This window comes from Brienomyrus brachyistius, chromosome 20 (genome assembly GCF_023856365.1).
Source record: "Brienomyrus brachyistius isolate T26 chromosome 20, BBRACH_0.4, whole genome shotgun sequence".
NCBI classification, from domain to species: Eukaryota; Metazoa; Chordata; class Actinopteri; order Osteoglossiformes; family Mormyridae; genus Brienomyrus; species Brienomyrus brachyistius.
In genome coordinates, this window is record NC_064552.1 from 14,312,732 (window position 1) to 14,334,953 (window position 22,222).

The following is a 22,222-nucleotide window of genomic DNA, read 5'->3' on the forward strand; positions in this document are numbered from 1 at the left end:
TGACTCTGAGATGTTTTTGTGCCTTTGGCAGGCTGTGGAGCACGTGGGATCTGAAACCTGTCAGAGAGATCACTTTTCCAAAGTCCAACAAGCCCATCGTCAGGTACTGTCACTCAGTCCTTCTGCAACATGTCGAACTGTGTCACCATCCATCCATCCTTCTATCCTTCTTCCAAGTGCTAATGCGGGGGTCTTGAACCTAGTAACATAGGACACAAGGCTGGGATACACGTTACAGGCTATCTCTATCTATCTTTCTGTCTAGTGTGTTCATGCATACGTGTGTGTGCATATATGTATGTGTAATTATATGCAATGCATATGGATACGGAAGTAGAGGAGACAGTGACTCACTGGGTAACGCTGCTGCCACTCACCTTCGGGGTTCGAATCCCACCTCCCTTGCCAGATTTCCCCTCATGGATTTCATCCAAAGACATGCTGTACTGCTAAATATACATGTAATGAACGTCTTTCAATTGGCAAGAGTTTTATGATGCGTGTTTATAATTTGTACTGCAGTAGAATCCCATCCAGGGTGTACTCCAGACTGAGCTCTGCGTTACCTGGGATGGGCTCCATGACCGACGGATGGATGGATTAATCTGTTGCCTAATAACAAAATCTGAATAATAGTGAATAAGTGGTCAGCTGAATAGTATTGAATGATGCTGTCGCTTCTGCCTCCCCACAGCTTGACATTCTCGTGTGACGGGCACCACCTGTATATGGCGAACAGCGAGGGCACGGTGATCGCCTGGTGCCGCCGTGACCAGCAGCGGCTGAAGCTGCCCATGTTCTACTCGTTCCTCAGCAGCTATGCTATTGGGTGACCCCCCCCCCCCCAGTCACCACCCTGTGCCCTCTGTGAGCATCTAAACCAGGAAAAGCAGGTGCAGAATCACCAGCCACTTCAGGATTCTGCCTGAACTTCAAGAGGGGCCGAGTCTGTCCCTGTGCATTAACTACGGATGGATCTGTCTGGTTCCTGCATGTATATATGTATAGGCGTGTGTGTGTGTGTGTGTGTGTGTGTGTGTGTGTGTGTGTGTGTGTGTGTGTGTGTGTGTGTGTGTGTGTGTGTGTTTACAGTTTCGCTTTACATATTCTGCTGTCTGAAATGCTGTTCAGCCCCAGGTTTCTGCTGGTGCGACGTCATTTATTTCCAGCAGCCTGCTGTGAATCGGCCACTTTGCCAGACGAGACCCTGAAATTGGCGCCGCTCCTCAACGGGACTGAGACCTCGTCACCGGTCCGTGGATCTGACGAGTCGGCTTTACCTCCCGCTGAGCCGTGACACTGAATCCGGCAGCGCAGAGGCCACCTGCAGGCTGGGTCCCAGGCCTGGATGTCGAGCGTGCCGATATCTTAGCCCTGTCACTCCCGTCGTGATTACATTCCTGTGTGCCACGCTGGCTCTACAGTGGGTGACGTGCGTGTTCTCTGAACCCTGTGATGACGGGTTCAGGTGTAACACCAAATTACAGTCTTACCGTTTGCCGGCACCTTTCCCAGTGGAGCCTTTGGTTTTTGATCCCTGTTCCAGAATTGCATGAAAGGCTGTGATACGGAGGTTTTCCGGCTGCTAAAGAATGAATCTGGACGCTGGATGGACACCGATGCTGGAAACGACCTACCAAAGATATGGCCTGTGCCGTTTTGCTCTTGTTTTGTTTATTCAGTGAACTCGGCTCATGTGCATGAATCTGTTGATGTCATTTTTTTTGTCATGTTGTGTTTCCCCTTCATCCTTTTGACATGGCATTCCTTTGTTTGGTGTGCTGTTCTTTCCATCTACCCATACTCTTCCTGCAAATTGTACGAGAACTTTTTAGAGAGAAAGGAATAGGAAAAATGGACGGACAGGCGGGAGGGTGGAGTCCACCAGCTGCTGAAATTCTGCTAGTATAGCAGAGATACTTTTCTGCAGTGTTTTGGAAATAGTTACTTGTAGACCGTCGCCGTAATTGGAGCCACGTCTCACAATAAAGTCTCTGTGGACCCACAGAGCTCCGCTGAAGGCTGTTTTTTTTCACGGATCCCGCACTTAGCAGCCTGCACGTTTTAAGATGAGTGGGACAAAAACGAGCTACTATCCCAAGCACCTATCCTCACATGACCTTAAATTTTACCTTTAGAATTGCACCATATCAAACGTGAAGCTGTTTGAGGAATGTGCTGTGCAAAAAAGCAGCTCTATTTTGACAAAATTTAGGTATTTTTAAGAGGCGTTTAATTCTGTGAATTTTAAAGATCTGCCTGAGCATGTAGACAGTTCGTTCTTTTCTGTAGACGTTGCCGCTAATTTTTGTAATTATATGCGTCTTTATTGATGATTGTGGAAATGATGTGGGAGAATGTGAACGCGGACTGTTCCGTGCTCTGTGAGCGATCGAGGTCCTGCCTCACACACAGTTGGCTGGTACCACGTGCCAGAGCAGTACCATAACGTCATCGCGGCAGTGAATGACAGTATGTGAATGACAATTTGCGGTGTTTGATCTCACGACCTGTGTTTGCTTTCGTCTATGAACAATCTCAATAATGCGGTGACTTTGTTATCCGTTATTTATTATTATGATTTTTTGCATACATATTCGATGTAAGAAAGGGTTAACAGTCGAGGGTGGAAAACATTTTCCCTTTAATGTAGCAGGTGGCCTCTTAAAAGCCTTTTAAAATGTTTTTTTTTTTTTTGTTATTAAATTTCATTATCAGAAGGTTTCTTTGTGTGAGACACGCCTTTTCCTTTCCAGTTTTCCGTATGACTCCTACCCGGAACACTTTTCACATAAACACAAATCGTTCTTTTGATATAGGCCTAGGCCTACTCGACTAATGCGTGTGGATATTTTCTGCAACGGTATGAAGGCGGCATGAAGTATCACTGCATAATGTAGTTCAAATATTGTAAAATGTATTTTGTTTTCTTAAACTAATTTTTATAAAATCATGATTAACTTTTCGCGCCAGTTCTTTAACGGTGTATCCCCCTTCACTGTGGAGGATAAGTCGACTGGGTGTGAAAGAGCTTTTTTTTTTTTTTTTTTTTACCTGTCCAAGTACACACTACATCAAGAGAACATAAATGTAAATATTCGTGAAATGTTGAAATGCGTGTGGGCTTCCTTCTAAATCTGGTCGTGTTTTTGCCCCGAAAACATCGGTACCCCACCCATCGGGAACGTTATTCTCATTTTAAAACACCTTACTGTGGTAACCGCGCAAACACCGCTTCGTGTTCCCGCGAAAGCGATAAGTTGCCCTCCGGCTTTATATTCCAGCTGGTCCTTCAACAAAGAATTTATTTCCATAAAAATATAGCCGGATAGACCCAAACTAATTTCGGCTGTGTGTGTGTGTGTGTGTGTGTCTCTCTCTATACATATATATATATATATGTGTGTGTGTGTGTGTGTGTGTGTGTGTGTGTGTGTGTGTGTATATATATATATATATATATATATATTTATATATATGTATATATTTGCGTATATATATGTATATATGTATGTATATGTATTAGAGTGTGTGCATACATGTATGTGTAGGTATATACGTGTGTGTGTGTGTGTGTGTGTGTAGATAGCCTGCTATAATGTGGCCACTACACACTTACTTTATAAGGATGGTCTTCCCTTCTCACTTATAACCACTGAGAGAAATTGCAATATTGCTCGTAGCTAGTTATGACAATAAAATAAAACCGACCGTCTGCATGCAGACCTGACATTAAAAAATAAACAAGAGCATCCTCTACGTGTACCTACAGGTTCTGTCGTGTCATGCTGTTGTAAGGGATCTCTGTTGGCTGTTCGTGACATTAATGAAAATGCTGAACGCTGGTACATGGTAACGTTTACCTGCACCACGGCGTGCATCCCACTTGCCATCAATTATTTCTTACAGTGGTTAGTCTAAAGAGAGAGCAGCTAAAAATGTGTCTGGTTTAGTAATTTCTCAAGAAATCACAACAATGTAAAGAACAGCCGCAAATGAAAATTAGCTAGAAGATGTAGAGGATGCATATCGAAAAATCGTAATTGATTTTTGTCCTTGCTTTTTTTTCCTGAATAAGCCGGTGCCCTAAAATACCACAGGTTCGTATTCATAACTATAACAACATGAGGTACAGAAGCATCAGCTGTATGATACCACTTTCCGGAAAGTCTTTGGTAGATCATCCATTGTACCTATATAATCTATATTGCAGTAGAAAACGCCCCTTCTGGCTGGCGCAAATCGGTAAATTAATATGGTGTTACAAATAAGTCATTGTCTGTGGTTTAGGGACCTGTTAATACAATTATAATCCGACCTACAATTTCAGAAGAATGCTGATTGATACCTTGAGTTGAAGAGTCTATAATGTTGCTTTCTGTGGTAATTAATGGCGAACTAAAACCAACATTTCTTAACGACATTAAGGTGGTGCCCCTGGTTACATAGATTTCAATAAAATTGCGTTGATTTAGGAATATGTCAGGTTGTTTTTATTAGAAACTGGAAGCGGACATAACACAACAAATGGGAATGGATGTGTACCAAAATCTTGCATGAATAAAACCATAATTAAGTAATAACGTAGTATCACGTTGCTTCTAGGTTCATAACACACATTTATTTATGGGCATAGAGAATACAAAAACAACATCGTCAAGGAGCATGGTAGTATAAATAGCTGACGGATGGTTCCTAATTTTTAGTTTCTTTCATAAGTGCTCCCGATCCTTAAAGACGGAACAACTGGGGGACCCGGTGATGTAAACGGTGATGTAAAAGTAAGCAGGGAATCCTAGTTCCCAAGAGCTTCCAACAGCAATGAGCGCCAGTCGGCCGAAGCAAACCTAAAATGCACCGGGATGCCATTTTCTTATTTGTGCACAAAGGAAATGGAGGAGTTGCGGTATCTGATGACAGGCAAAGGGGAATATTTCACACGGACGCTGCGTGATCGCGTTTGAGGGATGTGCACTCCGGAGTGCCCGCAGCCCAGGGCGTGATCGGGAGCAGAGCTGGGTGTGGAGTCGACCTCAACCGCATCCGCCTGATCCGCGTTCACATCCTCCCAGAGAGGTCTTCCCCCAGCCGTATTGTCAGTATTTAGGGGTGCAGAATTGCTGATCGGGATTGGAGTTCAGCCGTAGTCGGGTACACCGTGCAGTTCAGCGAAATCTCCGTGCATGCACGGCGTATTAGGGTGGGAGAAACGCCTGGCATGAAGCTGGAGCATCTACATTGGTTATCAGTCAGCCTGCTAACACAGTGACAGTCGGTGCGGGGTTTTCCTCTTGTTAACTGGGAGCGACTTCCCCCTTCGTTTGTATTAATACTGCTTTTATAGCACTGGAATTGGTGCGATTCCCCCCAAATATCGGATAATCGCTCATTTCAGGTAAGTAAAGCGATACTTGCACGTTTATATTGTATATTTGGAGTTCTCCCCTCCAATCAGGCACAGCCAATAGCTCTGTTCATATCGAAATTGAATATGGTTGCTTAAATAGGAATGAAGCGGGAGGTGATGCTGGTGAAATGTAACAATTGTGTGAAATGATGTATGGTAAAGTCCGAAACGATCTTTCCTGGAAAACGCAGAGAGCTGCATTCGTATCAGACAATGGAGGAAAAAGAACCAGGGAAGCCGCTATTTGCAGTGATACTGTAAATATTTCACTGGAATTGCACTACTTTAAGCTAAACCGAGCTCACCCTTCACAACCTTCGATATATGTTGGGCATAATTAAGCCTTCAGAGAGTTTTCGGTTAAATATTATGTGACATTTTGTTGAAGATTAATGTCTATGCATCAGAGGCACTGGGCGGTATAAAATATCGAATTACTTGAAAGGCTTAATGAAAGTGATCTGGGATCCGTAATGACAGACAGGACCGCTGGCGTAATTTGGATGTTGAGGGGCACCCCCGTGCTATACTGTGTCGACTGTAAGCTATCGTTTTAGATTTTAATTGAATTTAGGCATCCGCCTCCCTTTTTACACCAGGTGACCAACTCTCTCCCTGTGCAGACGCCTTCATTTCAGGATAGCATTCCTTGAAATCGGTCATCATCAGCGATTTTAATTTAAGTTCAGTTTGTTTTAGATGATAGGGGGGATGGGGTTCTTGAGCAACGTAAGAGAGTAAAGTGTACTTTCACTGTCCTCATTCAAAGAGGAAAAGTCGATTATTAGAATCATATCAGAGATTTTCAATTTGGTATCTAAGACGTTAGATCGAATGGGAAATAACTATTCAATTAGTCGCGAGAAACTCAATAAACCTTTTATATCAGGTTAAATTATTGTTACTGATTATAAATGCACATACATATACAGTTATAAACAGTCATTCTTATGTATATAATAGAAGTTGTTTCTTAGTTTTTTTTTTTAATTATCCTTAACCGTTTGTTCTTAAACTGTTAATTATGAGTATGTTTCTCAATGTGCTTTTTCATAGTTATACGTGAAGCGATACTGTGGTGCGTGAAAGTTTTTTTTGTCACCAGTTGACACTCGCGAACATATGGGGGCATTCAGAATAAATAAATAAATCGCTTCAGGAGGAGGATCGTGCCTCATCAGCAAAGGAACATCACAGCATCGTTCGCCAACTCCCTGTGTGAGCAAACGGGGGTCCCATCCCATTCCGGCACTAGCAGAGATGCATCTCCACGGTTCCTGCTTTAAAAATGACTTGTTGACTGACACCTGGCTGCATCTGGCATAGATGCAGCATCGAAGTGCCCTAGCTGCTGTGTGCATTTACTCCATCGGCTCACGCTGGTAAATTAAGGCTCCCGCCTATTAGGGCCTTAATTTTTATTGTGGGTCCCCCGGCGGGACTGACGTGGCCCATCCGGCCCTGACATTGCCTTGGCAACTGGCCTGCGTGGGGTTTATGGATGGTGGCTGACTGCAGCCAGCGCGCTCTTCCTTCCTGGAAAAGGAGGATCTATTTGAAGGAGGATCTATGGGAAGGAGGATCTATTAAGGGTGGCGCAGCTAAGCTCGCGAAGCCTGATTGCTTGATTGATTACGAGCAGCGTTGGTCAGGAGGTGCGGATCCTCTCTGCTCCTGAGGTTTTCTGATAACGATTCGGCATGGGCCATGCATGGCGGATGGGGCGTCGCCGTGATTTGAGAGCCCGGCGGAAATATTAGGGGAATCGAGGCGTGGTTCGTTTAGACGGGATCCTCAGGAAGGCGCTAGTAGTTGGGCGCGGGGGAGGGGCCTCATTCATATTAGCTATCGATCTGTGTCAGGGAGGATTACGTTTAGGCACCACGGTCAGCTTTAGCGAGCCTACTTCTGGCGTCACTGGGAACAAGGTAACCTGCGTATGTCATCTAAAATACCAGTAGGGTCCTGAGGCTGCATACATTACATCCAAACGTATATAAATCAAACTTTACTGACGGTAGGTTTTTAGTATCCATGTAAAATGTGGCATGGCACAGTAACCATGATGCATCGGGGTCTTCATTGCGCTCGCATTAGAATTAGGCTTGTGATGTACTGTGTTGCACAGCGTTAGTGGGGTTGTGGAGCATGGTGCGGAAAACCTACATCTTACTGTGCATGTGATCGCAGATCGGGCAGTGACAGTGATATCAATAGATGAAGGGTGATTTTTTTAAAACTCTTCAGCAAGGAGTTTTCTCCTCGTTTCCATAGGATTCAACTTCCACGCTGATGAGCCGGTTCAGCCTATGTCTGATTCGGGAGTTTACAATAGCTTAGTTGATTCACGTTATTTATTTGTTTTCTTAATCGTTTGGAAAAATACCATCATGTATCCAGCGCCAGGGTGAAATGTCTAGAAGGTATGACGGCATGAAGAAATGGGTACCACCCGTGCCTAGCCAAAATATACAGTATTTTGAATGAATGAATGTTGAGGTATGGTTCAAATCTGTCATTTCACATTCTAAAGTCATGTGACGTTTTCTACCAGTTAAAAGCCTTCTGTTTTATCACAGCTTAAAAAGCAAGAAATTGGTCGTTTTTTGTCGTACATTAAAACCGACCAGCAGTCTGAATTTAATCACAATTTGTAATATTATTTGGTTTTCATTGTAAATATAGATACACAACAGATCAGCTGTATAAATGATTCTATTTGAAGAGACTAGCTCTCGCCTACACCCTGTTGTACATGTGGACACCAGACTGTCAGTGTCATCACAATTTCGCCATACGTTTTACACCATTTCTGGTTAGTTTTAGTTATTATTTAATAATCAGCATTTAATTGTCCAGAATCCATAATTGACCCCACACCAGACACCTAATTCCTAAGCAGCTGTAATGAAACAGTCCTTATTGGAACCATTCATTTGCTCTAATAAATTCGTTATGAAACCGGCGTGTTTATCTTTATGGGTATTGGTGCTTCATTTAACTGATTTCAAAACAGGCCAGCCTATCACGGTTCATGAGCGCAGCCATGGAAGTGGGGAATAGGTCCTCAGCACCAGCAGCAGTGCTGTTTATATTTGGAGTCCCTCACGTTCAATTAACAGATCACTGCTGACAGACTGTCAGCCCCATTACACGTGTATGCCACTGCGATTGGCTGCCATCTTGATGTCGTCATTGGCTGAACACATGCTGCCCTCCGTCGCATGATACATTTACGTGCCTCTATTCGCTCCTCATGTGCCCCCCCCTCCTCCTGCCTGACATTCTGTCATCTCACACTGGCCCTGAAGTCCCCAGGCGGGTCTTTTACCAAAACCGTCCAGCTCCTCTGCCTTGACTATGTCAACGTAGGCATCTGCGGCCGCCCTCTGCTCACAGATGGACTCTGGTGGAATCTGCCAAAGCCAGCGTGCGACTGGAGGTAGCCCAATAGAGCCCCCCCCCCCCCACATCTGTTGAGTACTGAACAGATGTATTTTAAACATCTCATAGCAGATATTCCATTTACACAGCTGGAGTACTGTAGAAGTTGAGTGGAAAGTATTTCACTAATAGGAGCAGAGCAGAACCGCGCACCTGGGAAGTAAATCAGCGTGATTATGAGCTCACTGCCTCAGTCATACCTTCATGTGTTCTAATTTTTTTTCTCTTTTTATCTATTGCTAATTTCTGCCTTTCCCCAATCCTTCGTGAAGGTGTTGACACTAATTAAATATGTATTCCAGTATGAAGTAAATTAGAGCAGGGACAATGTGTTCTCCACCTCTTTGTAAACTGTTAGAGCTCATCGGATACATTAATGCAATTGTTAGATGCTCGTGCAATTGAGGGGGTGGATTCATTAACAGGTAGACAGACCGTTATCCTTGCTTGAGCCTGCAGCCTGTCAAACACCCAGGTGAGCTGCCTAGGGGGCAGATCCTGTAATCCATGTATGTGGCATCTTCAGCTGCTTGCTAGTTATTCATAAAGGCACACTGCTGACCTACCTTACTGCGCTTCTGCGGAGGAGAAATGGGCCCAGGGGACCGTCCTGGTCGCCTCCACAAACATTCTCAAAACAGTCTGAATATGTTGTGTAGCTCTTGCTCCAATAATGCTAACCCTTATTCCTGGGTAGTCGCTGGAAGCTCAGCCTAGCCGCACAAATGCCTAGTCGACTCATTGACAGCTATATGTCTGTAATGTGCTATTTGCCTCACTTGTTTGTCGCTTTGGACAAAAACATCCGGTAAATGGATGTAAAGTAAAAAATAGAAAAAGTAAATATAGGATGTTGGGGGGTACGATGGTGCCGTGGTTAGCACTGTCACTCCACACCTCTGGGACCAGCGTTTGAGTCTCCCCCAGAGTTCTGTGTGTGGGGAGTCTGCATGTTCTCCCCGTGTCGTTGAGGGGTTTCCTCTGGAAATTCCAATCCCTCCACAGTCCAAAAACATGCTGAGGTTCATTGGAGTTACCAAATTGTCTGTAAGTGTGCATGTGCGAGTGAATGATATGTGAATAGATTGGAGCCCCATCCTGGGTTGTTCCCTGCTTTGTGCCCTGTGATGGATTGGAGCCCCATCCTGGGTTGTTCCCTGCTTTGTGCCCTGTGATGGATTGGAGCCCCATCCTGGGTTGTTCCCTGCTTTGTGCCCATAGACTCCGGACCCCCATGACCCTGAATAGGACAAGTGGTTACAGAAAATGGAAGGTTGGGACTTTGGAGTGACCTGACACCCTGTAGTGAAAACAAGCATTAAGAAATGTCTGATGTGTAGCTAATAGATTATGTTCCACCATTGTTGTGAGGCTGCTTTTGACTAAGTAGCCGTGTTTCATGGGGATTTTCCCATGCAAACAGTTTTATCAAGTGGAAATAAAACACTTTAAAAGGTCAGTGGGGTGTTCACAGATTCAAATGGCTTAAGTGTACCAATGAAACACATGAACATTTGCAAATCAACAAAGTATAATATGTTAAATGGAACATCTCAGATTGGAGATTCTCTGTCACTGGTGAGATGACGCTGTTCATCCGCGTCCTTCAACCCGGTGTTTTCCAATCCAATCCTTGGGGACCCACAGACAGTCCACATTTTTGCTCCCTCCAAGCCCCCGGGAGCAAAAACATGGACCGACTGTGGGTCCCCCGATGACCAGATTGGGAAACGTTGCTCTAACCTTTGCTCATATGACCTTGCAGGAGGCCACCATGAAGGATGCCATGGCCAACAACAACACAGCCAGCATCTCGCAGGCGAGGAAAACCGTGGAGCAGCTGAAGATGGAGGCCTGCATGGACAGGATAAAGGTGGGTGGGAGCCGTGCGTGTATATACAGCTAAGGGGCAGTGAAGCTCTACATGGAGATGTTAGCGAAGCGCTGTATCACATTTGCCTGCTGAAAGCCAGGTAGTTTTAACCCGACAACAGAGGAACACCCTCACAGTGGGAATGTATGGGGGGTAATTTCATATATCAGAGGCCAGCTCACATTAGGTGTCTGTCACTTTACAAACACCACAGTGTTTTCATATATTAAGTGCTAGGTAACAGGCACAAGGGGTGGTGTGCGGTTCTCTGGGATAGAACTGTATGAGTGTGGTCTGAAGGTTGTTGGTTCAAATCCCATGCTTGGTGATTTCACCATTGTGCCCTTAGCAAGGCCCTTAACCCTAATTGCTGCAAGGACTGGCTGACCTTGTTTTCTCAGATGTACATTGCTTTGTGTAAAAGCTTCTGCTAGATAAGTATGTATATAATGTAAGTCACAGCTCAAGCGAATGCCATTCAGAATCAGGCGAGTTTCCTCACCTGTAATTCAAATTCACTCTCCGTCTGTAGAGTATCTTCATCTACCCAACTAAAAGTGCACTGTGATGCCAAACAACTGCAGTGATGCAGAGGCTTGGACAGCAGCTGTAAATGTGCAGAAATAAAAACTGAGTTCAAATTAAGGAGACTACCAGTGTCTTCTGGGATATCAATTGGAAAAAAGGGGAACGTTCCTATTTAGGATGTAGGGGCCGGTAACTCAGCATGACTATTCGTAGGAAGCTGTATATCACAATCATCCAACTGTCCAGCCATCCACTTATCCTGGTCAGCATTGCGGTAATATCACAGTCTATTTTCTAAGTTTCCATAAACTGTGATTTGTCTTGAAACATGAAACATCAGTAATAAATATAAATATCCAATCAGTATGCAGGATCTGTGTTGCAGATGCTCCGAGCCTTTCTGCAGGGTCCCTACATCTCCCTACACGTCAGTATCTGTCACTCACTGCTCTCCCCATGCCTCAGAGACGGCAATCGCATCACTGGATGCACATGGAAGTGTCTCGAGTTTACAAGCGCCCCCTTCAGGATAGACTAAGCCAAGGACAGACCTCCACCTTCCCATGAGGCTCAGGGTGAGCTGGACCTGATGCTGCTACCCACCTTCGTGGCAGCAGTCCTGACATAGCCTGTATGTGCAGCTCGTAGGACTACATGCTAGTGAGGGACTCCACACGTGAACATGCGTGTTCGTATGACACATATCCCTGTGACACGCAACACGTATACCTGCGAATGCAGACTGACTGGCTAACCAGCAGAGATGATTTTCACCAGTTCCCTCTGGTTTTTATCCCCAACGGGGCGAGTTGATTTTTTTTCCACCTACCAGAAGGCTGTTATGCCATTTTTCAGCTTTCTTGGTGGGTGGAGTCCTGTAAACTGTGAGACGCACTGTACTGTTTCACGTAAAGACTGCGTAATTAAGTCTAACGAAGGCTGCACTCAGACCGGTGCGATACAAAGGGAATCTCCATGTTATTATTCACACCAGATGTATACACACACCATCTCCGAAATGTGTGTCTCATTGCAGGAATTATGCAAGCGATTACCGTCAGATAGCTGTACTATTATATACACTTCTATTCTGTATACATGGGGAAGCAACCTTTATTAAGCAAATATACCGGTGTATGCGCATGCTCCATGCATTACTATATATATATCGCTTCCAAGGCAAACGGGGCGCGAAGGAATTGCAGGGGGGCGCAGGTGAGGGAATAAAAAACTGAACTCTCTTGGGGGGTGGGGGTGAGACCTATTTTGAAATCGCATTATATGCCAGTAGACATTACACGACAGTAACAAATGAAAATAATTAAAGTTTGTAAAACAGACTGGCACCACGTATCGGATACATCGGACTGCTATGACGAGTAACGTGACGAGGGGGTACGGATGGGAAATTTGTTCAGTTTACTTAGATACTTGGAGGACCCGCGGAGGAACTTCTGCCTGCTAGTTGTGTTAAAAGAACATATTTGGAATACTTCTTTTTGTGTGTGTATGTGTGTGTGTGTGTGGGGGGCGGGATCAGGAGAAATATATCAGCCCTATGGGGATCCTGACAAAAACTTTGAATACCACTGCTCTGCTTCAATCGGATGTTCAGTACGGTTATTTCTTTGGATTCTTTATGTAAGGTTTATTTGCTGTCTTTTTTGCACCGTGAGATTATCTACTGAGTCTTAATTACAGTAAGTAACACGAGGTCCGCCCTCGTCTGTCATCAGGCTGAGAATCACGCAGTAATGCTGACCGGCGCTCACTGCGTCTCTCTAATGCAAAACCTGGCCGCCTCTACTTTAAACACAAATCACGGCCGTTTTTTTTTAAGTGGACGCAATAAGATTCAATAAAAATTCAACCAGCCCTAACAACCTTGATAGTTTCAATCGGCCTACGATAACTGTAATAAATTTTGAAAAACAGTAATTAGTTTTTTGACAAATAACTATTCAAAATATAACTATGAGTATTTACAAGAGCGTTGCTGCGGCACAAAATGGGCATTACCGCTCATATACCTATATATCGTGCTGAGGTGTAGCAGATCCGCTGCAGAGAAGCGGGTTTTAACGGCGTGACCTCTGTTCGCTGGCGATCATGCTGATTATTGCAAATGAACAACCTTGGTTAATTTATCAAAGCTGACGCAGGCAAAAAGCAGATATTACAAGCGTTTCGCAGATTTGCTTCCTGTTTCTTTGGGAAGAGAGCGCTACATTTTAAGTACTATAATATTTCACTGGATAAGCAGGCTCGCAGTGATCTCCCTGCCTTCCAGATCAGATACAGAGTAAAAGCCGTTCCTGTGAAATAACTATTTCTGAAACATCTCGACATACCTTTATATCGGTGTGTGTGTGTGTGTGTGTGTGGGGGGGGGGGGGGGGGGTGAGGTTTATATTACATTGTGGGGACCAAATGTCCCCCACAATGTAATAAATACCCGTTTTTTGACGTTGTGGGGACCGTTCTTCAGGTTCCTGCAAAGATCTGTGAATGCAATCAAAAAAGTAAAAAAAAAGTCTCGTAGTTTGCTTGGTTACTTATGGTTAAGGTTAGGGCTGGGTAGGGGTTACGGTCGTCATGTTTGATTAGTGTTTTCCCCATATAAATGAATCCAGAGTCCCCACAAAGATATAATTACAAACCTGGGTGTTCGTGCGTGCGCGCGCATGACTGTAACAGTTTGTGTGTTTGTTGGAAACGTTTTTTATGCTTACTTTTTAAAATACTTTTTATGCTTCTCTCTTAAATAACTAAAGTGATTCGTCATAAGAATGTTCCTAATTATGTCTTGCCGTTCATACTAATGTGATATCTGTCATTTTCCATAAAAATAATGTTTTTCTTTATTTGCTTTGCGCTAAAGACCTTTTTGGGAAAATTAGTATACTTCAAAATAATAAATATTCTCCCATTTTGAAATGTTCACATATTATTTGGAAAATAGTAGTGCAACATATTTTATCTTGTACGGACATTTATTCTCAGCCATTCTTTGTGAATAATCCTGTTCTTTTTTAAAAGCTTTAAAAAGAAAAGTCAAGTCATTTATTTTAGTTGTTTATAATTTCGAGAGCCTAAAATATAGCAAAATAATGTCAGGTGTATGTCATGAAGTTCAGTTATTCATGTAAAATATTATATAACTATTAAATAGTATTAATATTTATAATGTAAAATAATATTACATATTTATCGGTTATTGTTATTTATGATTTTTAAATGATATCATAAAAATATTACAATTCTTTAGCCACTTGCAATCAGTGTATAATGTGTGTACACGTTGTTGTCTATGAATTTTGAAACAAATACTAATGTACGAGACTAACTATGTACTTCTGTATTAGCATGTTGCCATCTGATGTCAGGTGTCAGTCCTGCTGGGTTACATTTACTAAGCAGTTGCATGTAGATAAATCGAAAAAAAGCACAATTATTTGAATGGTATGTAGGCTCATGGCAAGCATGGTACAGCTAATAGCAGGGATGCACAGCTAGCAGGCAGCTGCGTAATTACAGCCTGCCTGCACCGCGCCGCGCTGCGTGACACGCAACCCAGGAGACTGCTGCCCGCTGCTTTTTCTGTTCCCCATTTGGTGTGAATTCCGAAATGCCACAAAGCTGTTCTAAGCAGCTGTAGGACAGGCGTCCTGATTGGCTGGTGGTTGGTGAAGAGGTCAGTATGGCACTAGCAGAATTATATTCCCCAGGAATGCAGTCAGGGACCTATTCACTCTGACTTGGAGGGGCTGGTTGCTTGGGTCTCTGCTGGTTTTTGTTGAGTGTCAATTGGCACGACATTGGATGGATGGATGGATGGATGGATGGATGGATGAATGGATGGATGGATGGATGCTACAGATTGGCATAGTGGAGGTCGAAGGAACCATCCATGTTGTGGCTCAAATCATAACAAGGGACTTGTTTTCTTTTACTTAAAATAAAGATTCTAAAGGAACCACAAAGGGTCTAAAACACAGGCTGGTAGGTAGAAATGATGAACTAAAGCAGGGGACAACACTGGAACAGACACGGCAAATACAGGGAGCAACACAGGAACAACTACAGCGGAACAACTACACTGACCAACACAAAACTAATGCAAGGGCAGGTACTTCAATACAGACACGATGAGGATAAAGGAGAGAGAGGTGTGGGTAGTGACAAACACTAGGAACAAGCACAGGTGAGGGCGATCAACAGATAAAAGGATCAAACATCAGGGGAGAGTACATGACAAGGGAAAGTGAACAATACTACAAACAGGGAATAAAAGGGACCAAAAACAAGGAACTGTAACAAAAATACAGATATACATAACCAAGAAAATACAAAGATGCTTCCTGAATTATAACTAATTGAGGCTGGTCTCTGGCAACAACCAAAGGGGAAGCCATGATGATATAGCTCAGCCCTTGATGTCATGCAGTGGCCCGGGGAACTAAACGGAAGATAACACCAAACAGAATGGCCAGCGACACCTGCCAGTCAAACGGGGAACTGACATACAAAAGGGGGCAGGAACCGATCCAGATATATAGATAGACAGACAGACAGACAGACAGAAACTTTATTAATCCCAAAGGAAATTGACAGTAGAATTTAAATATGGATATTACTAGATACCCGAGGCCATGTTGTTTGCTATAGAAAACACCTTAACATCATATCTTTATGCATCCATTTTCCAAACCACTTAATCCTTCTGTGTCGTGGGGAGTCCAGAGCTTATCCTGGAAGTAATGGGGAACAAGCCAGTACAGGGGGCCAGCCCATCGCAGGGCACATTCACACACCATTCATGCACACATGTACTCCTACAGGCAAATTAGTAACTCCAATTAGCCTCAGCATGTCTTTGGACTGTGGGGGGAAACTGGAGTACCCGGAGGAAACCCAACGATGCCATGGGGAGAACATGCAACCCAGGAGGGGACTTGAACCCGGGTCCCAGAAGTGTGAGGCAACAGTACTAACCACTGCACCACCATGCCGCCCCATCATACCTTTATACATATTTATATACCTCTGCAGCACTGTGCCCTCTCATTCCCAGGGCTTTGGGGTCAATTCTGACCATGGGTCTGTGTGTGATTCTTGCATGCTCTCCTCATGTGTCTTTCCTGTGAAAAGGCATGCAATTCGTGTCGGCTCTTTGCCCATAGTGAGTGTGTTGTTCCCTGTGATGCTCTCCGGGCTTCCTGGGATGGGGGTCAGGCTCACTGTCACCCTGTATTGGAGAAGCAGTTTAGGATTCTCCATATTGCCTGAAAAAGCTTTTTCTGAAACATTGTCTGCACCTCATGTCATTGGCTGGGAGGAGGATGATGGGGGTCTCAGGTGTGGGCGCAGATGGGCACAGTTCCCTTTCCCGCCCACCCCCTTTGGCACTCTCTCATCGTAGCACCCCCCTGGGAGCCTAGCTTGAAGTCGGCTGTCCTTAGACACACTCCCTTGGTGTGACTCTTATCTAGTGCACACAACTGTGCAGGCGGTGACAGATAGAGCTCCATTTAAAGGGTTATTTAAAAATAAGAATTTCCATCCATACATTTTCTAATTTCTGTTCCAGTCTAGGGTCTCGGAGGCAGCCTGGGGTCTAGTTTGTGAGGTACAGAGCATGAGGAATGGGATCATCCTGGATGGGATGCTTGTCCAACAAATGAAACACACACACACACTCTCTCTCACACACACTAAGGGTGATTTAGAGCCACTAGCTGCATGGCAAATGGAGACGATGCAAACACACACAGAACAGCAATGGGGGGGGGGGGGGGGCGAACCCTCATCCCTGGAGTTGCAAGATAGAACCCCAAAAATAGACATTTCATTCTAGATAAATGCATGTGTGTAGGTTATATGACTTTTAATAGATTATCGTGATTAATTTAGCTGTATGTGTGTATGTAGGCTGTGGCTTGATGTGTCAGATGACAAAATAGCAAAGTTCATTTTACCATGATTTTCTAGTTGCTATTTCAGACTTGCTCTCTCTCCTGCATGTACATGGATTCTCAGCTAAATACAACAGTGCAGCACATCTCCTGGATATTTAGTGCAGGAGCTGAGGGTGAAAGCAGCCATGATATTGCACATAAACATAAAACCATCTTAACAGCTTAATTAAAACATCTAATCTGAAATTGTTACTATAAGCGATATGAATGACACAGTAATATATTAGCTTCTGTGTAAACAGTGCTCCTTCATTAATTCATTTTTACGTTTTACGGTTAGTGAGTATGTCAGACGCAGCTACCCAGAGCGACATATGTGACCCGTACTCTGACAGTCGCTCAGCAGAGCCGCGAAGTAACAGCTTCACCAATTCTCACGATGTGGCCGAACTGTTAACGTCAAGTTATGCTTGGCTGCTGGGCCTTAAGGCTGGTTTAAACTTCTGTGTAGAATCTATTGTGTATAATATGTACACATCAGCCTTTAGACTACTTTACAGTTAACCACCCCCCCCAAAAAAAAAAAACACAACACCACCTGTGTCCTTCTAAGTTCCGATGTCTTGTCTTGCCAGGCACTCAAAACACTTAGCTCAAAATAAAGGGGGGGGGGGGGGGGGTAGGTAGACAAGGACGTAAGGATGATATTTCACCTATTTGTTCACTAGCAGGGTGTAAAGTCTCACTTCGTTTCCTCGATGGTGGAACCTTAAGCCTTGCTGGAGGTGCTTTCGGCTGGTTCTGTCTGGATCAGGTTGGTTTCCTCCTGCGCTGACGCGTGCGTGTGTCTGCATATTTGCATCCCCTAGGTGTCGAAGGCGGCGGCTGACCTGATGGCGTACTGCGACGCCCACATACGGGAGGACCCGCTCATCGTGCCGGTGCCTGCCTCCGAGAACCCCTTCCGGGAGAAGAAGTTCTTCTGCGCCATCCTCTGAAGTCCGTGCCTGCCCTCCCCCCCCCGCTCCCAGAGGCAGGCCGTCCCTGCCGAACCCTTCACCACCTTGGAGTCGACCGGCACCAGCGGGAGTTTAGAGGCAGACGCGACACTGCGTGTGGTTCTGGCCGGGTCACCAGAGGGCTCGAGTCAGCCATCTTTGGGGAGTTCTGTAGCTCTCCGTGTCTCCTTTTGAATCCTTACGCTTCTTTATTAGACAACAGCCGCCTAGAAAGGTCTTTCGTTTACCTTAGCTACTGGATCACGTGGGCCTCAGGAAAATTAAATGATTCACCACTCAAAACACGCTCATTCCGTTATCTTAGCTAGTCCCCAGATTCCTTGGTTGGGATTACCCTCAACCAGCTGACCCAAAAATGGCTTTTACAGGATCCCAATCACACCTGTCCAGAGAGTGTGTGTGAAATATACATCAGTATGAACAATCTGGGGGAAGTAAACATCACACTAGCTACATTCATTAGTACTTTAGCTTTTTCGTAATTCACACTTTTGATATTTTTCTCTCTTGTCCATGATCACAGTAGTGTATAAAAGGCAGGATTTTACTTTGTGTAATTTCAGTAATTACATTTCAGTAATTACATAATGCCATTACAATATGATAATCCGCTATTGTATTATCGTTATTGTGGTACACAGTATTTTTTGCACAGGATCTTTCCCTGTTCGGAGTTTATTATCCAGCTTTTTATGCTTTTTGGTTTTCCGGTTTACAAGATTAACATTCTAGAGGGTCCAGCCTCCTGAGTGCTGGTTCGTATTACGCATGTTTGCAGTGAAGGGTTCTGCACACACAGGTTCAGCAGAACATATTACATCATTTCAGCAGCTGCCTTGGATGCAACAGAAAATGATCTGTATTCATTTGTTCAAAAAGACGCAGATTACACTTCATATACGAGTTACTAAAGTCTTCTTCAATGGCTTATTATCTAAACACAAACGTTAGAAATCTGTAACATATGACTATGAAATCTACTTTTGTATTCCATTATCTGAGTATTACAATATTCACAAAGATCAAACTTTGTATCTGTTTTCCGGGCTCCAGGCTTGAGTACTATTCAGGAAATGCTGTTATCACCGGTTCAATTACATGTACTACAAGTATTAAAATTCAGTTTTCCATACATGCCCCTCAACTTGTAAAGGAGAGATTTTGCTAAATATTTATTGTTCCTTTCTCAGTCTCTCTGTTTAAATACTAAATAGGCTACTATTGACTCATCTTTAATTTATTGTTGAATGGACCTTTTATTACTATACATATATGTTTATAATTATGTATCTTATGTTCGGTATATGCTTGTATTTAAGTTCGCACAATTCCCTAACTAGAAAAGCTATATTAAGATTCACTCTACAATGTTTCTCAAACCATCTGGCCCAAAATAGCAGAGGGATTTTTTTTCCCCACGCATTTTTCTAAATAACTGTCGTTATCAATGAACTGATTATTGAAACTATATACACAGTATTGGACCATTTCCTGCAATGAAAGGGCCCTTCTTCTCATGTTCATCTGATAGCTATTCCCAGAATGTTTTCATAAAGCCATTTTAAAACCTCCCCCACATCCGATTGCTTGCAGATTTTCTTAGGTTGTTTTCCTCTTCACTATTCCTGACACTTCATTTGGGCGATGATGTGCTGTTAGACTCATATACAGTGGCAGAAACATGCATGCTCGTCTGATCACTTAGCCTCCTCCTGTCTTTGGAAAGAAACTGTAGATTGTATTATATGTAGAGTGCCAAGTACGGCGAGTAGGGTGTACCTAATGCACCATTATATCACCGTATTGACCGAAAAGCACAATTTTCAAGTTTTCGTTGTTGTTGTTGATGTTGCTGGATTTGTAGACTAGTTATTTTTACAAAAAAAAAAGATCTACTTTGCAGAGGACAGAGTAACAAATGAAATGCGTCATATTTCTACTGCTCATTGAAAATTAACATTAAAATTGTTTTGTAAGCTGTACTATAGAGAATGTAGCAAAGTATGAGGCATTTAATCCTATGAAGACAGGGACTAGTACTTTGATGTTCACTATCTTCACATTACAATGTTTTTAATGAGAAGCAATTTTCCTTTATGAAAAGATTCCCAGAAATATCTGTCTGGATTAGCCTTTACACCAGGGGTGGGCAATCTTATCTAGAAAGGGCCGTTGGGTATGTGGGTTTTCCTTGCAACTCCCTAATAAGCTTACTAATTAGAGGACTGATTGGCTGAAGTTTGAACAGCTGACCTAAAGCTTATCCCAAAAACCTGCATACACACCGGCCCTTCGCAGATAAGACTGGCCACCCCTGCTTTACACCCATATTTGATTTTTCGTGGAATTATACGATGAGAGTGACTAGAATAAATGATTTGGCTTTGTGTATGTGAGGCTGTAACAGAAAAAGAACGCATGTGAAAATATTTATATTGCTTAGACTATGTCAACCCTTTAATAGATTATAAATCCCAGCCTGAAGGCCATACATTCATCATTTATGAAAATGGGAAAAGTTTATTCAAATGTTGTGCTGTCACTTCACTTGCAGAAAAGGTTTGAGACACACGTGTGTGATCATATCTTAGACCAGTGTTTCCCAACCCGGGCCTCGGGGACCCCAGGCAGTCCATGTTTTTGCTGATGACTAACTGGCAGGTAGTTTGGAGGGAGCAAAAATGTGGACTGGCTTGGAATTCCCGAGGACCGGGTCGGCAAACACTGTCTTAGGAATTCATTGTAGGGATGTTGGAAACTGGGAAAATGTACATTGAGGAGGACAGTTGAAAGATGATTCTTGGGCCTAAATGTAAAGTGTAATTGTGCAATTACAGGTGAAAGTGACATTTTATTATCGACTGAAATTTGGCTTGCATGTTTCTACCTTCTTCTCTGAAAGTGAATAGAATTGTTGAAGTTGAATATATTCCTTCTATAATGTATGTTTGACAGGGGCGGTTTGACACTGTATTGTTAAGTAAGCATAGCTGTTTAGACAAATGCGATTCATGTTAAAACACACTTTTGGCTAAAATCTCAGGCTTGTTTACTGTTTGTTTGATTAAACAAAATAAATGGAAAATAATAAAAGCTATACATTTATGTTTCTTGACCTTTATTTTTTTCTCAAATACTGTTTTCTCTTCCCAGAAGTTTTTAAAATTATTAAACATATTTCTTATACCATTGATATTTTAGAGAAATGTATTTATCATTGGAAAACAATTCTTTTGGTGGTGTTTGGCTGAAAGAAATCAATTTTGGCACAAATGAATCTGTTTAAGGAAGTAACATAATCAGGGCTGTAGCTTGAAATTCTGAGCCCCCTGGAAAAATGTCACCTTCGGCCCCCCAGCCCAATTTTATGAATAATTTTACATATTCAAGAGCCCCTGTAAAGTGCTGGGCCCCCTCAATCTGCCAGGGTATCCAAGTCTCTACTGTGGCCCTGGGCACAGTGGCTCAGTATTTGGTACTCTTGCCTCACCCTCCAGGGTGGGGCTGTAGGGGGCTGTATGGCTTGCATCCCATCCCTGCCATTTGTGGGAGGTTTGATTGTTTCACTATGGCACTATCCTTCTAGTCTAAATAAAAATGTATTGAGGAATTGAAAACCTATTTCTTTGTGTGAAATTTCTGTCATTCATTTGGGCTGTAGAGAGAACAGAATCATCTAGGGCAGCGGTCACCAACATGGTGCCCGCAGGCACCAGGACATCCCCAAGGACCACATGAGTTACCCGCAGACCTGTTGCAAAAATATCTCACCAGTGAGTTTTCCTGTCGCTATTCTTTTTTAATCACATTTGTGTTTATATAGATTTGAAAATGAAAATATGTCAAAAAAAGCATTTAAAACATGTTTATTATACATGAAGTTTAGATAAGCGTAGGAGGGCGTTTCAAACTGGTAGCCATTCGTATGGCTCAGTACCCGTGAAGTAGCTCTCAGTTTCAAAAAGGTTTGTGACCCCTGGTCTAGGGACATGGAAAGACTGAATGAATACAATCTTGCCATATACCATATACC

The 22,222-nt window shown here is 43.3% G+C and overlaps 2 protein-coding genes across 9 annotated transcripts in view; both read left to right on the forward strand.

Moving 5' to 3' along the window:
- The window catches only part of LOC125715621 (lysosomal-trafficking regulator-like), a 52,860-nt gene extending 49,878 nt beyond the window's left edge, over window positions 1-2,982 (forward strand). For all 7 annotated transcript variants that reach the window (XM_048987379.1, XM_048987380.1, XM_048987383.1 and 4 more), the window contains 2 exons: window positions 32-103; window positions 695-2,982. In XM_048987379.1, the coding sequence (XP_048843336.1) occupies window positions 32-103; window positions 695-833 (211 nt within the window). In that variant the 3' untranslated portion in view covers window positions 834-2,982. The remainder of the gene's footprint in view (window positions 1-31; window positions 104-694) is intronic.
- A 1,763-nt stretch (window positions 2,983-4,745) lies between these two features.
- Window positions 4,746-21,290, forward strand: LOC125715973 (guanine nucleotide-binding protein G(I)/G(S)/G(O) subunit gamma-4). Of its 2 annotated transcripts, none has more exons than XM_048988154.1 (3): window positions 4,746-5,395; window positions 10,617-10,724; window positions 18,040-21,290. In XM_048988154.1, exons 2-3 carry the CDS (start codon window positions 10,626-10,628, stop codon window positions 18,166-18,168), a joined length of 228 nt encoding a protein of 75 aa, XP_048844111.1. In that variant the 5' UTR covers window positions 4,746-5,395; window positions 10,617-10,625; the 3' UTR covers window positions 18,169-21,290. The 2 variants fall into 2 exon arrangements, with proteins under 2 accessions (XP_048844111.1, XP_048844112.1); XM_048988155.1 differs by lacking the exon at window positions 4,746-5,395 and adding an exon at window positions 6,895-7,335.
- Window positions 21,291-22,222: the final 932 nt, after the last annotated feature.

Bases quoted from the DNA above. Each gene is read 5' to 3' on its own strand.
- LOC125715973 (XM_048988154.1), top strand. From the start codon at position 10,626: ATGAAGGATGCCATGGCCAACAACAACACAGCCAGCATCTCGCAGGCG. The intron at 10,725-18,039 runs GTGGGTGGGAGC...TGCATCCCCTAG, and splicing joins CCTGCATGGACAGGATAAAG to GTGTCGAAGGCGGCGGCTGA.